General features: G+C 42.9%; 2 protein-coding genes across 2 annotated transcripts in view; both read right to left on the bottom strand.

The window, feature by feature from the left end:
- LOC143942672 (Fc receptor-like B) overlaps nucleotides 1-4,260 on the bottom strand; it is a 20,644-nt gene extending 16,384 nt beyond the window's left edge. Inside the window, exons 1-2 of the mRNA XM_077464052.1 lie at nucleotides 4,147-4,260; nucleotides 2,875-2,895 (exon numbers count right to left, since the gene is read on the bottom strand). Of these exons, the coding sequence (XP_077320178.1) occupies nucleotides 2,875-2,895; nucleotides 4,147-4,177 (52 nt within the window). The 5' untranslated portion in view covers nucleotides 4,178-4,260. The remainder of the gene's footprint in view (nucleotides 1-2,874; nucleotides 2,896-4,146) is intronic.
- A 5,671-nt stretch (nucleotides 4,261-9,931) lies between these two features.
- LOC143942684 (high affinity immunoglobulin gamma Fc receptor I-like) lies at nucleotides 9,932-14,504 on the bottom strand. Its single transcript, XM_077464062.1, has 2 exons — nucleotides 14,220-14,504; nucleotides 9,932-11,424 (listed from the first exon to the last, which is right to left on the bottom strand). The coding sequence occupies exons 1-2, from the start codon at nucleotides 14,449-14,451 to the stop codon at nucleotides 11,333-11,335; spliced, it is 324 nt and encodes a 107-aa protein (XP_077320188.1). The 5' UTR covers nucleotides 14,452-14,504; the 3' UTR covers nucleotides 9,932-11,332.
- Between the last annotated feature and the right edge of the window lie 888 nt (nucleotides 14,505-15,392).

Genomic DNA, 15,392 nt, shown 5'->3' with positions numbered 1-15,392 from the left:
GGGAAGCTTCAGAATGACAATGATGTTTTTATTACAAATTAGGTGAGCCGACTGCTGTTCCTCTTTAAAGGCAGACTTTTTTTTTATATGAATAACATGTTATACTTATATAATCTATGTAATATTTTTGCACAGAGCAGCCCCGATCCTCCTCTTCTCAGGTCCCTCCTAGGCACCCCTGGCCCCTCCCCCCTGCTTAATGTCCCCCAGTGTAAGCAGTTTCCTATGTAGGCATCTGAGCAAGCTCACTCCCAAGCCTCTGTTCTGTGTGTCCATTCACACACGTAGCACAGCTCTGCCCTGCCCTGCTCTCACCTCATTGGCTCATTGGCCAATGACTGCCAGTAGCAGGAGCCAATGGCTCAGCCAATGCCACTGAAACTTGATGCATAGAAAACATGAAGGTAAAAAAACCTCAAAGGGTTACAAAGGGTTAACTTTCTCTGCCTGAGTAATTTTTGCACACAAGTATAAAAAATTTTTTTTAGACCTGGAGACTTTTTATTCTCTGAAAGCCGAGATCATGAAGAATAAAATGGTGGTAGTTTCATTTTTTCATCTTAATACAAAACAAAGCCATTTACTGGGAAGACCAATGAGCTGCTGTTTCTTTTCCCCCAACTCTCTAAACTCGTTATGCAGCTGAGAAAAGAAGGACTTCAGAGCCCCGGTGCAAGAAATCATGAAGGCCCGACCCCCCCGAAAAGTATGATTTTGATACTATATTTTTTTCCACTGTACAACAAAGTAAAACATTTCTGTTTCTGATTTCAACTTTAAAGGGTGTTATAACAGTGGTACTTGAGGGGATGGGTGCCGTGGTACTTGAGGGGGGTTGAAGCGGTGGTACTTGAGGGGGAGTGGCGGTGGTGGTACTGGAGCCAGGGCAGCAGCGCCGAAACTGACAGGCTCTGTGAAGGGAGTGACACAGGCAGAGTCGCATCTGCGGGGGATTTCCCCCTCTCCTTCTCCCCCTTGAGCCGAGTATTCACCTGGCAATGCCCTCATATTGGCTACATCCAGTTCCAACGGCTGGGAAACTAGCAGCTAGAGGATTATGGGACATGTAGTCCTGGATACCAGCAGGCCCCAGCATGATGAGTGGGAAGGGGAAGAGGAAGAGAGGAGAAGAGGGACCATGAGGCTGTCGGGTGGAGGGAGTCAGTGATTCTATTATTATCCTCCAAGGTAAGAACTTACCTCCAGGTGGGGGGAGTGAGAGGGATGGGGTGCAGGATGCAGGCTTCCATAGAGGTACAGGACCTTATCACTGGCTGCATCCACCCTTTCCTCCCCTCCACCTGGCTGTATCTACCCTGTCCTTCCCTCCACCTGGCTGCACCAACCCTTTCCTCCCCTCCATCTGGATGCTCCCACCCTGTCCTTCCCTCCACCTGGCTGCATCTACACTGTCCCCCCCTCAAGCTGGCTGCATCTACACTGTCCCCCCTCCACCTGGCTGCATCTACACTGTCCCCCCTCCACCTGGCTGCATTTAGCCTGTCCTCCCCTCCACCTGGTTGCTCCCACCCTTTCCTCCCCTCCACCTGGTTGCTCCCACCCTGTCCTCCCCTCCACCTGGCTGCATTCACCCTTTCCTCCCCTCCACCTGGCTGCTCCCACCCTTTCCTCCTCTCCACCTGGCTTTACCCACCCCGTCCTCCCCTCCACCTGGCTGCTCCCAGCCTGTCCTCCCCTCCACCTGGCTAAATCCACCCTGTCCTCCCCTCCACCTGGCTGCTCCCACCCTGTCCTCCCCTCCACCTGGCTGCTCCCACCCTGTCCTCCCCTCCACCTGGCTAAATCCACCCTGTCCTCCCCTCCACCTGGCTGCTCCCACCCTGTCCTCCCCTCCACCTGGCTAAATCCACCCTGTCCTCCCCTCCACCTGGCTGCTCCCACCCTGTCCCCCCCTCCACCTGGTTGCATCCACCCTGTCCTCCCCTCCACCTGGTTGCATCCACCCTGTCCTCCCCTCCACCTGGCTGCATCCACCCTGTCCTCCTCTCCACCTGGCTGCTCCCACTCTGCCCTCCCCTCCACCTGGCTGCTCCCACTCTGCCCTCCCCTCCACCTGGCTGAATCCACCAATACTTTTTTCAAGACACAGTGTATTTATATATATGTGTGTATATATAATTTCATTGTATAATTTCCCCCCTACTTTCGTCACTGTCCCACCATGTGCCCCCCTAAATATTGAAGCTAGAGATGCCACTGTCTCTCACCGACCCCCCCCCCGCATCGCTGCATTTCTGCATCTAAAAGAAGGCCACTGGTAGTGACAATCTGAATCTGATAACAGGCAGCATAGCAAATGACAAGCCCCATCTGAAGGCAGGCGACGGTGGCAAGTGACACACTCAGGACTCCCACTGATTCTGCATTATGGTGAGTTGAACTATTTCATTTTATATTACAATGTAATAAGAGAAATAATGCCCTTCAATCACCCTGACACCATATTAACAATGGTGCCGTGACGATTGAAGTGCCAACACCAGCCATTTCCCCTACAAATTGCCTGCAAAAATTTGGCAGTGCCCCTCCTGAGATTAAACTCTGGATCCGCCCCGAATCAGGTCATGTACATTGCAAAGATCTCCCCCAACTGTTCCCGTATTCCCTCCATTTGGGAGACAGTAGTTCATTTAGAAGCTCTCCGAAGGGCCAAGTGCAACCATCAGAAACCACCAAAGCATTCACTTCAAAGTATTCAAAAAATATATTCCTAAAAATGTACTCAAAAACTAAACTTTAGGTTTGACCAAAATTCAAATCTCACCACTACGGGTCTTTCCAGGAAGCATTTGTGTGATACATTTAAGTATTAAGTGTTTATGATATATTATTCAGTGTCAGCTCTGTACTCACCAAATTTTCCCACATTCAAAGCTGAAAAGCCAAAATGCACTTTTTAGAAAATGTTATGTACAGTACATGTCATTAAAAAATATATAATGCATTCCAATCATTTTTCATCCTTTCATTTTGAGTTAGAAATTATAAATTTTCTTTATAGCAAAAATGTTAGAATCACAATTTTCTTTGATCACCAGAAGATCGTAATTGACACTCTCCCTTATGTGACAAGCTATGGTTTGGAGAGGTTGGGTTAAGCAACCGGACTTAACGTTACCACTCCTCCAACGTGTAGCCATCAATTGTCCTTATATTCAACCTATCACCCCCTTACACAATGATTGGACAAGCTCATTCAGATCCTTCTATGCATCCATCATAACCACCTTACCAAGACATTTCTTTTATGCCTTATGTCACGTCAAGCCACCCCCCAACACCACCACTTTTATTAACTTATTTCAATCAGTAACCAGATCGTTCCCATTCCTGCTTCTGCAGGTTCAGTCAAACAGCCATCAGAACTGAACTATGTATCCACCAGATCCCCCTTTACTAAACTAAACACCTTCATTTAACTCCCTCATTGAGTAATCAGACCCTCTACCCACCCTGGGTAGATACAATTCTGGTATCTAAATGAATAGAGGATATAACTTAAGGCAATATTTGAATCATATGAGACAAGGGGAACTCAGCAATAGAACCAGGACATGTACCCCGAGACCCAACCCTGGCATTACCCTGACCGTCAACATTTTCCTCCTTAGAGATGACATCCAGCTAACTTCATCATTGACTCTTGTAACTAAAACAAAGCTCTTCTGAAAATCACATTCCTGGTTCTGACTTATCTAGATTAATGTGAACCTTCCAGCCTGCATGACAAGACCACAAACACAGCTTACAATCAATGATAATAACAGCACAAGTCAAGAAATGCTCTGCTTTAGCTGTAGCTCCTTTCTATAATATACAATCCACCATTACTGAGAATGGATACTAATTAACAACTGTAACATGCTGTACAGTATTTTTCATGGAACTAGACAGCTCATACAGTGCCCATTGGATGGTGAATACGATGGAATATGCAGAAGAGAAGAAGAACAAGAAGGGTCATCATACTTTGTCCACAACAGATTCAAGTATAATAAGTGTGCTTTACATCGAGCCTCCAACAGGTTCAAAGCAATGATATATTTTATGTTGCATACAATCTTTGCTACTTACAATAAAATAATAGAATACTAAGTATTAAAAAAAGAAAAAAAATCTACTTACATAGAAGCACAATGGCAAGAAAGAATGACATCGTAGCCGAGACCTGAAAGTTGTGACAGTCTTCCTGAGAAGCAGAAGTTATGAGCGTCTTCTCACGTCATGAGTGTTATTTATGGATATTTCACAAGACTTAACACCAATGTTGTAAGAATGTAGAAAGAGGAATAATCTGTGATAGCCAATAAGATCTCAGTTCTGCCTCATCTGATATGATATGCTAAACAAAACTCATATCACTGAAAACTGCCTCAAATCAATAGAGGACTGGATGACCACTAACTCCCTCCAACTTGGTATACAACCTATAGGCAATCCTTTGGGGTAGATGTACTGATAAGAATTGTAAACTTAGATTACTGGGGTAGATGTACCAATAGGAATAGAAACAGGTGCAATCATTGGGGGAGATATACCCATAAAAGTTGGAAACTTAGGTTACAACCCACAGGAACTCCTATGGGGGAGATATACTGATGAGAATAAATAAATACTTAATAGTATTTTCCTTCACACATCTCCCAGCTGCTACTTAAAAGGTTTTCTAGAGAGGTGAAGGGCCAGCATGGACAGTAACTGACACTCCCAGAAGAGAGAGTTCTAGGTTGAGCAATGAGGGAGGGGGCAGAGCTTGGCTATTGGCTCTTCTGGAGTAGTCAAATTTTTGAGCAAATTCAAAGGCACCAAGCAAGTGAATAAAACATAATTGATAAAAGGCAAATACATTGCAAGTACAAATTTGAAATACTTGATTAGTCTGTGCTTTACCTGCAATTGATTTGGTGACAGGGCCTCTTTAATTTTACATGTTTTATTGAACAATGTCTTTAATTGTAATACAAGAGTGGATGAGTGAAATTCAGGAGACGGGTCCTGGGAGGAAATAATTTCCACCACCTTACCACATTGTACTGATCTGCACATTAAAGCTGACCTCCGGGTAAATGGCTGAATACACAGATGGGATATATACTGTATATGGGAGATGTTTTTCCTGCCAAAGGATTTGTATTTCTCTCCATTCAGTATCGAGATTTACCACTCTCATTTTTTACTGTCATTTCCAGAACATCAGCAAATATTAGGAAACATAAACAAAACCCATCTTCATCTCATCTTCGATTTTCTCATGAACATCACTTTATTTCCTACATGTGTGAGCTCAGAGATCACTTATGTGTTCTCAATGGATCATCAAATTTGGTGTATGATTTTGTAACGGACCTCCGTCCTCAACAGGAATATGTCTGCCATAAATGCTTCCTCTGTCTGGTACCACACGATCCAAGACCCTTTAGCCCACCCAGTCACTAGCCGTAACAGTGTAGGGTGAAAAACATCAGACTCTTTATTCAAACACATGTAACAACAGATATACAACTCGGGGACACTCCCCCCTCCCTTGTATTTAGGGTGGGGTAAACTGTCCAATAACAATAGACACACAGGTCAGGTGTATTCAAACTTCATCAGTAAACAGTTTTATCAGCAGGGAGGGGCTGCTGGAGTAATTCCCCTCCATCTAGACATACATCCCATAATATACTTTTCTCCCAAGGTCAACAGACACAACAGAACAATGGAATACAACCACACCCAAAGTGACTCCCGCCACAGTGACACATGGCACAAACACTTGTAGGGCTGATGCTGAGGAACAGTAGGGCAATCAAGGGAAGTAGGGTCCCCGTGACAGATTTATTTATTTTATTTTCACTTTCAATGACAATGGTAAACAGTAGGGATGAGCCGAACACCCTCCTGTCCAGTTCGCAGCAGAACATGTGAACAGGCAAAAACTTTTTCAGTTGTACTGTGGCAGAATGGCATGGCTGGGCGAAACAATGTTATGTAACGTCCCCGAGCCGATGCGAGTGCCCAACAGTCACGATCGCTGACGGGCTCCCACGATCACCGATGACACGCCGAGAACCAGGATCTGTGTGTGTAAACAGTTTCTGGTTCTCTGAAGGGAGAAGAGACAGATTGTCTGTTCATATAGAGTATGAACGGTGATCTGTCATCTTCCCTACACAGTCCCTTCCACCCTGCAGTTAGAACACACACTAGGGAACACAATTATTCCCTTGATCGCCCCCTAGTGTTAACCCCTTCCCTGCCAGTGACATTTTTACAGTAATCTAAGCATTTTATAGCACTGATCACTGTATAAATGCCAATGGTCAAAAAAATGTGTCAAAATTGTTCGATGTGCCTGCCATAATGTTGCAGTCCCAATAAAAATCGCAGGTCGCCGCCATTACCAGTAAAAAAAAAAAAAAAAAAAAACTATAATAAAAATGCCATAAAACTATCCACTATTTTGTAGACGCTATAACGATTCCTTCATGAAGACTGAGGAGAAGAATAAATTCAATACCTTCGCCATCTCCCCATCCTTTGTAACCAGATGTCCTTCCTCATTCTCTATGGGGCCAATATGGTCTGTCCTCCCTTTTTTTACTGTTTACATACTTAAAGAATGTCTTGGGATTTTATTTGCTCTCCTCCACTATGTGTCTTTCGTGTTCTATCTTAGCCACCCTAATTGTACCCTTGCATTTCTTGTTGCATTCTTTTTAAATTTGAATGCTGATGATGATCCCTCAACCTTCTCTTTTGCTTTTATATGCATTTTTACATTGGCGTTAAGCCATCCAGGACTTTTGTTCGCTTTTTTAAATAACACATAAGTGACAGCACTTCACACTGAGATATCCAGACACAGCACGGGGTTAAGACTTCACAGGACAAGGGAATGTAAACCAGGGCAATTGGAAAGTATGGGGCAGCTGATTCAGGCCCCACAACAATGATTGGGCTCAGGGCAGCTGCCCTTTTGACCGACTTAAAGACAGCCCTGCATGACTATACATCACTTTAATGTCCTTCTCCCCATCTAAACAACAGGGGGCGACTTCTTCTTTGAACAAGAACTTAGTTTACTGGATTGATGTACAGAATACAATTAAAGTTGCACATTATTATAGAATAATTCCTTTACATAAATGATTTGACTTTACACTACATTCAACTGTACATTGATTTGGCTGTGCTGTTTCTATAGTGGTGCTGCCCATACCTTAAAATTAAGAAATTTCTGATATATAAAATCCATTTACATGGGTGCCCAAAAACAGGTCACATTAAAGTGTGATGCTGCCGGTAGAACCGTTTACATAATACACAGATCCTCCCTGTATGATTCTGGACTTCCACACCAAACTGCACCGTTGGTTTGCCATCCCCCTCCCCCAAATATTGAGCATCAGCCACCACTGAGTTACAGAACATCATTACAGCTTACTGATTGGTTGCTAGAGATTACAGCAAATCCTTATGGCTCACTGATTGGTTGCTGAAGGCTACAGAACATCATCTTTTCACTGACTGCACACCATGGACTGGGGAAGTGAAGGGGACCCATCAATATACAGAAAACTCTCTAAAGGGAAGTTTAAACTGACCATCAATGTAATGGGGAATTTGCACTGACTACCAATGTAATGGGGAATTTGCACTGACCACCAATGTAATGGGGAATTTGCACTGACCACCAATGTATTGGGGAATTTGCACTAACCACCAATGTAATGGGGAATTTGCACTAACCACCTATGTAATGGGGAATTTACACTGACCACCAATGTGATGAAGAATTTACTGAGCAATGTAATGAGGGATTTTACACCAAAAACCAATAAAAGGAGCTTTCTACACTGGCCATCAATGTAATCGGGGATTTACAATCACCACCAAAGTAATTGGAAATTTACACTGACCATCAATTTAAGGGGGGCTTCTACATGGACCACCAATGTAAAGGAGGATTTGACACTGACCACAAATGCAAGTTAGGATTTTTTTTACCAACTAGCAATTCAGGCCACTGATGTAAAGGGCATTTACACTTACCACTAATGTAATAGGAGCATTTATAGCGACCACCAATGTACTGTACGGAGGGATTTACACTGGCCACTAGTGTGAAAGGATTCTACACCAAGCTTCAATGTAATGAGAAGTGTGTCCTGAACACATGCAAAATCGCTTTTTTGACACCAGAAAAATGCACTGCTCTCTAGCAGATACACAGAAGTGCCATTAATTGTTATCGACCCCTTCACCCATCTGCGGACATGTGTGTTTTCAGAAGCACCAAAATTCATGGTGGCATGGCACCCACCATGTGGTTCGGTGTAAGTTTCGAAAAAGGGTCAGGAATTTTTTTCCACATTTCTAGCGCATAGAGCAGTCCAATGAAATGAATAGTAAGCCCTACACACAACGCACATCTTTATCCACCCCATCAGTATATCTTTGCAACCTAAATCCCCTTGCTAACCCCTGCACCCCAAACCTCCCCCATTCTCTCAACTCCAACCCCTCTACCTTAAAGCCTCCTCTTCTCATCTTTACATCCAGCGTCTCTACCTCTGTACATCACCTCCTTGCTCACCTGTGCACCCAAACTGAAAACTCCTTCTTTGCCTACCTCTGCACACCCTACACCAACCCCTCCTACACTTTGCTTACCTTTGCAGAACAAGCTGATGGTAAACTCAATGATGACCACAGTTGCAGGCAGTGGGCACTGGGCAGCATTCAGCAGAGGTGATGGTGGATGGGACCTCAGGGGGGCATCATAAATATGAGTACTGCCTCTATTTACACACCAATGCCTGATATTTACATGTGAATGCTGACATTTTCTGCACATGAGTCATCTGTACACTGCAATAGGGCAGAGCTGGGCAGCATAAGACCCCTTTCACACCACACCGCCCATAGCCGCGCATTTCGGACGCTAGCGGGGCACTTTTACCCCGCTAGCGGCCGAGAAAGGGTTAAAACCGCCGGTAATACACCGCAATAGCGGCGTTTTGCCGGCGGTATTACAGCACTGCCCCATTGATTTCAAACACACCGCTCCTTCATCGTTCCAAAGAAGCTGCTTTTCCCTGATGTCCTGCCAGCGCACTGCTGTAGTGTGAAAGCCCTCGGGCTTTCACACTACAGACAATGGTGCAGCTTTTTTAGGGCAGATTGCAGGCACTATTTCTAACGCTATAGCGCCTGCAAAACGCCCTCGGTGTGAAAGGGGTCTCAGTGACAGCACTTCACACTGAGATATCGGGACACAGCATGGCACTAATGCCCTTTACACACGATCGGACATTCCGACCACAAAATCCATGGATTTCTTTCTGACGGATGTTGGCTCAAACTTGTCTTGCATACACACAGTCACACAAAGCTTGTCGGAAATTCCAAACGTCAAGGACGCGGTGAAGTACAACACGTATGACGAGCCAAGAAAAATGAAGTTCAATAGCCAGTGCAGCTCTTCTGCTTGATTCCGAGCATGCGTGGAACTTTGTGCGTCGGAATTGTGTACACGCGATCGGAATTTACAACAATGGATTTTGCTGTCGGAAAATTTGAGATCCAGATCTTAAAATTTGTGTGACGGAAATTCTGAAGGAAAATGTCCGATGGAGCCTACACGTGGTCGGAATTTCCGACAACAAACTCCCATCAAACATTTTTCATTGGAAAATCCAACTGCTTGCATGGGGCATAAGACTTCATGAGACAAGGTCATGTAAACCAGGAGAGATGGCAAGTATGGGGCAGGTGCTTCAGGTCCACAACAATGACTGGACCCAGGGCAGCTGCCCCTTTTGCCTCGCCAGACAACTATGCATAAATATACATCACTTTAATCCCCTTCTACCCACCTCAAGTAAACAACACAAGGCAACTTCTACTTTGAACAAGAACTCAGTTTACTGGGTTGATTTGCAGAGTACAGTTGAGGTGGCACATTATTACAGACTAATTCCTTTACATAAATGATTTCACTTTACATTACATTTGTCTGTACATTGATTTGGCCGTACTGTTTCCCTAGTGGTGCTGCCCATACCTTAAAATTAGGAAAGTCCTCATATATAAAATCCACTCGATTGCCTAAAAACGTGTCACGTTAAAGTGTGAGGCTCCCGGTAGAATGGTTTACATAATACACAGATCCTCACTGCATGATTCTTGTCTCCTACACCGGACTGCACCACGAGGCCGGCTCCCCCTGTATATATAGTGGTTGAAGAAGGGAGGTACCACACACACATACAGGGGAAGACATGTCATACAATTACATTAACCCCTGCATGCATCAGCCAGAAACTTAAAAAAAAAAAAACACAGTAACAGGCATAACATAATATAATGTAGGTACAAGGCTACAAGCTTTTTACAAAAAGAGGTAAGAAGATTGGAGAAACATGAAAATTAGCCTACAATGTTATTTGTTGGCTTAAAATAAGAATATAAAATGTTAACATATAATAATTCTACTTTACCTGACCATTATTTAAAAAAAAAAAGAAAATGGAGGTTATTTACTAAAACTAGAAAGTCTAAAATCTGGAGCAACTTCCAGTTTTTCAACCTAGTTTAATTGAACAATCTAAAGTTAAAAGCGAATTGGCTACCATGTACAACTGCACCAGATTTTGCACTCTCCATTTTTAGTAAATCAACCCCAATATATACAAAACCTCACTACATATCTTCTTTAGTTTTCAGAATTCAGAATAAAAACATAACCAGTAAGGCTCGGTTCACACAGGGGGCGACCCGACTTGCCGTGCCGCGACCTGCCGCGACCTCAGCGGCGACTTGCAAATGACTTCTGTATAGAAGTCAATGCAAGTCGCCCGAGGTCGCCCAAAAGTAGTACAGGAACCTTTTTTCTAAGTCGGAGCGACTCGAGTCGCTCCTCTTAGAACGGTTCCGTAGTACAGAACGGGGGCAACTTGTCAGCTCGCGGCGCGGCAAGTTGGGTTGCCCCCTGTGTGAACCGAGCCTAAAGTGTGACATTTGTGTTTTCGGACTTTTCTCAGTTTTTATAAAAACAAAAAAATACTTTATTTCCTTCCTGTTACACTCTCCTCAATGTGTGATCTCAGTGACCACTTCTGCCTTTTCCACTGCTTACTGTATTCAGTGTATAAGCCAATTCGTTTAATCACTCATATTTTTTTATGATTAATCAGACCAAGTTTTTTGAGAGTATAAATTTATTTTAAAAAGAAGTTCCTTTGAATTCAGCCAAGACCTTTTACACATTCATTTAGATGTTTCATTGAGGTCCTAAAATTCCTAGAAGTTCTTCTTCTTCTCTCTACCACTTGTTGTGGAAGTAGATGAAACATACGGCAGCAGACAATACAAATCCAGAGATCACCAGTCGTATTATATTCTGCACCGTGTAATCTGAGGAGAGAAGTATGGAAATATTATGATTATTAGATAAGAAAAATGTTGAATTATTACAAATTCTGAATGTATATGAAGGATCTGGATTAGCTTCCTTCTTACTGGACAGAAGCAACGATGTGGTTTAATTTTCCAGTAATATGTTCTAACTTATTCCAATAATAGGAGGACAGGTGACACGGGAAGAAATGAAACTGAACTGGGAGATAAGTTTGTCACTTGCTCAAGAGGTGCATAAATCACAAGACTGGCTGACCGATCTTACAAATCCATTTGTTGGCAAACCATTAAAAATATATATTTCAACTTTATATTTAACTGTATATTTTCACTATGTAGAGCTTTTGCAATCATTTCTCTGCCCGATGTCTTGACCTTATGGAGGTACTGTAACAAAAGATCTTATTTTTTAATTAGAGCCTAAAAATAACTGGTCTGGGATCAAAGGTTAAAAATAATTTTTAGTTAATGAAGAGAGAAGATTCAAATCCCCAACATCAGGGCCTTATTTGGACACCATCCTGCCATAGGTCCATCTGAATGATGGAGAAGAAGAAGGCCATTATTGTCATAACATCCCTTTACCAAACCCTTCCCCTTCTATTGTGATTATTTCAGTATGAACAAATTAGCTTGGGTTCAGTTCTCAAACAGTTCATAAATCTTGCTCGAAGTTCACAAACTTTAAAGCAAACACTATAACGGGAGGAAAATCTTGTTATGTAGGGCTTTGTAGCAAGCTATTCTTAAGCAGAAGGTATAGGAAGCTGGGCACTGCCATGGGATCATGTACCAATGGCAAAAATAAATATAATAATAATAGTTAATTTAAAAAAATATCTCTGCCTACACAGAATTGTCAGTTCTCTCTAAGCCCCTGTACACACGGTCGGAGAATCCGTCGGAATGTGTCCTATCGGACCGTGTCGTCTGATAATCCGACTTTGTGTGGTATCGGAATATCCGTCGGACCCAATTTTCCAACATGTTGGAAATATTTCCCGACCAACTGGGCCGATCGGACATACTCTGATTATGTGTAGAGAATTTTGATCGGACCAAGTGCCACGCATGCTCAGATCAAATTCCTTCATCAAAGCTATTGGCTACTAGCCTGAATGTAGTCCCATCATAACGAAATTACATCATCACATTTTGAAAGATCAGATTTTTTGACAACTTAGTCTGACCGTGTGTATGCAACAGTTTTGGGCAAGATCCGATGGACAAAATCCGACGGATTTGGTTGTCGAAATCTCTGACCGTGTGTACAAGGGCTAAGAGTTCCAACATAAATAGGCAATATGGCTGCCATTGTGAGCCCACTCTTTTATAGACAGAGGACCGAGTAATCTATTCTTTTAAATAATAGTTATTCTTATTGTTCCTTATTTTTGGGGGGTGAACCTGCAAACGTTTTGACTTGTGATTCACAAACTTTACAAATCCCACAGATTTGCTACAACCCCATGGCAATGGTGAACTGGGGCCTCATTCCTAGAGCCAATGCTAGAATGTACTAATGAAGGCAGCACGGGGTCTGCTTTATATTCTGTGATTTTCAGCTTTAGATTCACCCAATCAAAAGAAGAGAGAAGAGGGGAAGGGAAGAACGACTAAGAAAAAAACAATAAGGGAAGGGAAAAATGACTAAGGAAAAGAGAATAAACGAAGGGAGGAATGACTAAGCCCTTGCACACACGGTCGGACATTCCGACAACAAAATCCGTCGGATTTTTTTTCGACGGATTTTGTCCGAAACGAGTGTTGCGTACACACGGTTGGACAAAGTTGTCGGAAAATCCGATCGTTCGGAACGTGATGATGTTCATTCGTTACGACGGGACTACGTTTAGGCTAGTAGCCAATAGCTTTGGTTTTCGTAATTTGATCTGAGCATGCGTGGCACTTTGTCCAATCAGAATTCTCTACAAACAATCGGACAAAGTCCGATCGGATCATGTTGTCGGAAAATTTTTCAAACTTTGTTGGTCGGACATTGAACAAAGTCAGATGGAGCTCACACACATTTTCCGTTGGAATGTCCAACCGTGTGTACAAGGGCTTAGGGAAAGAGAAGAAGGGAAGGGAAGAATGATGAAGGGAAAGAGAAGAAGGGAAGGGAAGAATGACAAAGGGGAAGAGAAGAAGGGAAGAATGACAAAGGGAAAGAGAAGAAGGGAAGGGAAGAATGACAAAGGGGAAGAGAAGAAGGGAAGAATGACTAAAGGAAAGATAATAAGGGGAGGGGAGGAATACTTATGGTAATTGAATAAGGAAAGTGAATAAGTGAAGGAAATAAAGAAAAAAGAAATAGAACAAGCTATCACAATGTGTAAATGTTGAGTCTTGGTGCTGCTCATCTTACCCTGCCACCCTGGGTACTGACCCACAAGTACCATAACGGTAAGCACAGCCCTGTTTCAGCCCTTAGCTAGGAACTCCCTTCTTACCTGTGTGTTGTATTAGTTTATATTTTACTAATTTCATATTTTATATTTCTAAGTGAAGGAACTTTTAGAGAATTGGGAAGCTTTTAGATCAAAATTTCTCTTCACATGCAAGAAAAACATCCCCTAAAACATCCATTGTACATGCCAGTCTGGAACAAGCTACAATGGACTCTCTTCAGCATTGTCTTGGTGGACTAACACTGCCTGTGGATCGTCTCAAGTCAGAAAGTTGTCAAACTATCAATACAGACTGGGTGTCAGGAGGAATGCTTTTGCACAAAGTGATATTTGAGACAGAAAATGTACAGATCAGGTGGTTATTCAATTCTTCAAGCTCACCGGGTATTCGCATTATCTGTATATAGAGCTCATCACTCATCTTCCTCACAGTGCCGGACGCCGTCCTCACTTCACAGGTATAATTCCCAGAATCCTCCAGCTGAGATGACGGCACTCTGTATGTATCAGATACATCGTATCCCCGCACAATCCGTCCATCTCTGTAGAAGGCAAAGTGCAGCTCTCTGCCGCCTCTGAGTGGATCCAGTCTGGTGTCACATCTCACCGTCATCTCACCTCCTTCTATTACACTGGACGGGGTCACTTTTATTTCTGGAGGAGAGAAGAGCTCTGGAAGAGGAAATTGTTAGAAATGACTAATTATGAGAATACATTATTTATTCTCTAAATGTTGATAATCACACAATGCTGTGCAATGGATGTAAAACTATTTCTATCCACGTTTGGCTAAGTTAACCTGTTGTATCCACTACAATAATACACATCATTAGAGAATCCAGTAAGGACAGCTTTGTCACAAGTCATTTATTTTATTTGTATGTATATCTGGATGGTGAGTGGTAAACCGAGACACGGGAGGAAGCCAACACAATCATAGAAACTTCAATCGGTCAATCTACCGAATGATAACTGGGCTCAGAGCTCCAGTGCTGTAAGGGAGTCCCCCTGTATAGAGTATGAAAGTGGTTGTAAACCCTTCCATATACCCAGTGAAGGGACTGGTCTAAGGTGATACACAAATCCTCTTTCACAAGTTGTACCTGTTTATCTGCATTCTTCTCTTCTCTACAGACGTTTTGAAGTGAATGAGGAAGGTGGTGATTAAAGGGGCTGTAAGGTACATTTTTTGTTTTTTTAAGGCTGTGTTCACACCTATTTTAATTGGATGTGGTTTTCCTCACATCCAATTTGCATGACAGGAGATTGTGACCGGCAGACTATGAAGCCGGTTCACATATCTTCATTGCGGCTGCGGAGAAGGCTTGTGCAATTAGTTTCGTAACGAATCGAAATTCGGCAGAATTTTGCATCTTTCGGACATTCGGATGCACCCGAATGTCCGAATAAAAAAATAATGAATAACAACGAATACGAAAGAAATATAACGAATGAATTCAAATGAATTCGACATGATTCGGTAATTTTTTAAAGATCTAATGAAACAAAAGATCAGCTCAAAGTAAATCTTATAGTCCAATCAGCTAATTCATT

The sequence above is a fragment of the Lithobates pipiens genome, unplaced genomic scaffold, assembly GCF_037356315.1.
Source record: "Lithobates pipiens isolate NorthernLeopardFrog02 unplaced genomic scaffold, aLitPip1_a1.2 Scaffold_30, whole genome shotgun sequence".
NCBI lineage: Eukaryota > Metazoa > Chordata > Amphibia > Anura > Ranidae > Lithobates > Lithobates pipiens.
This window is presented reverse-complemented; position numbering and strand designations above follow the sequence as displayed.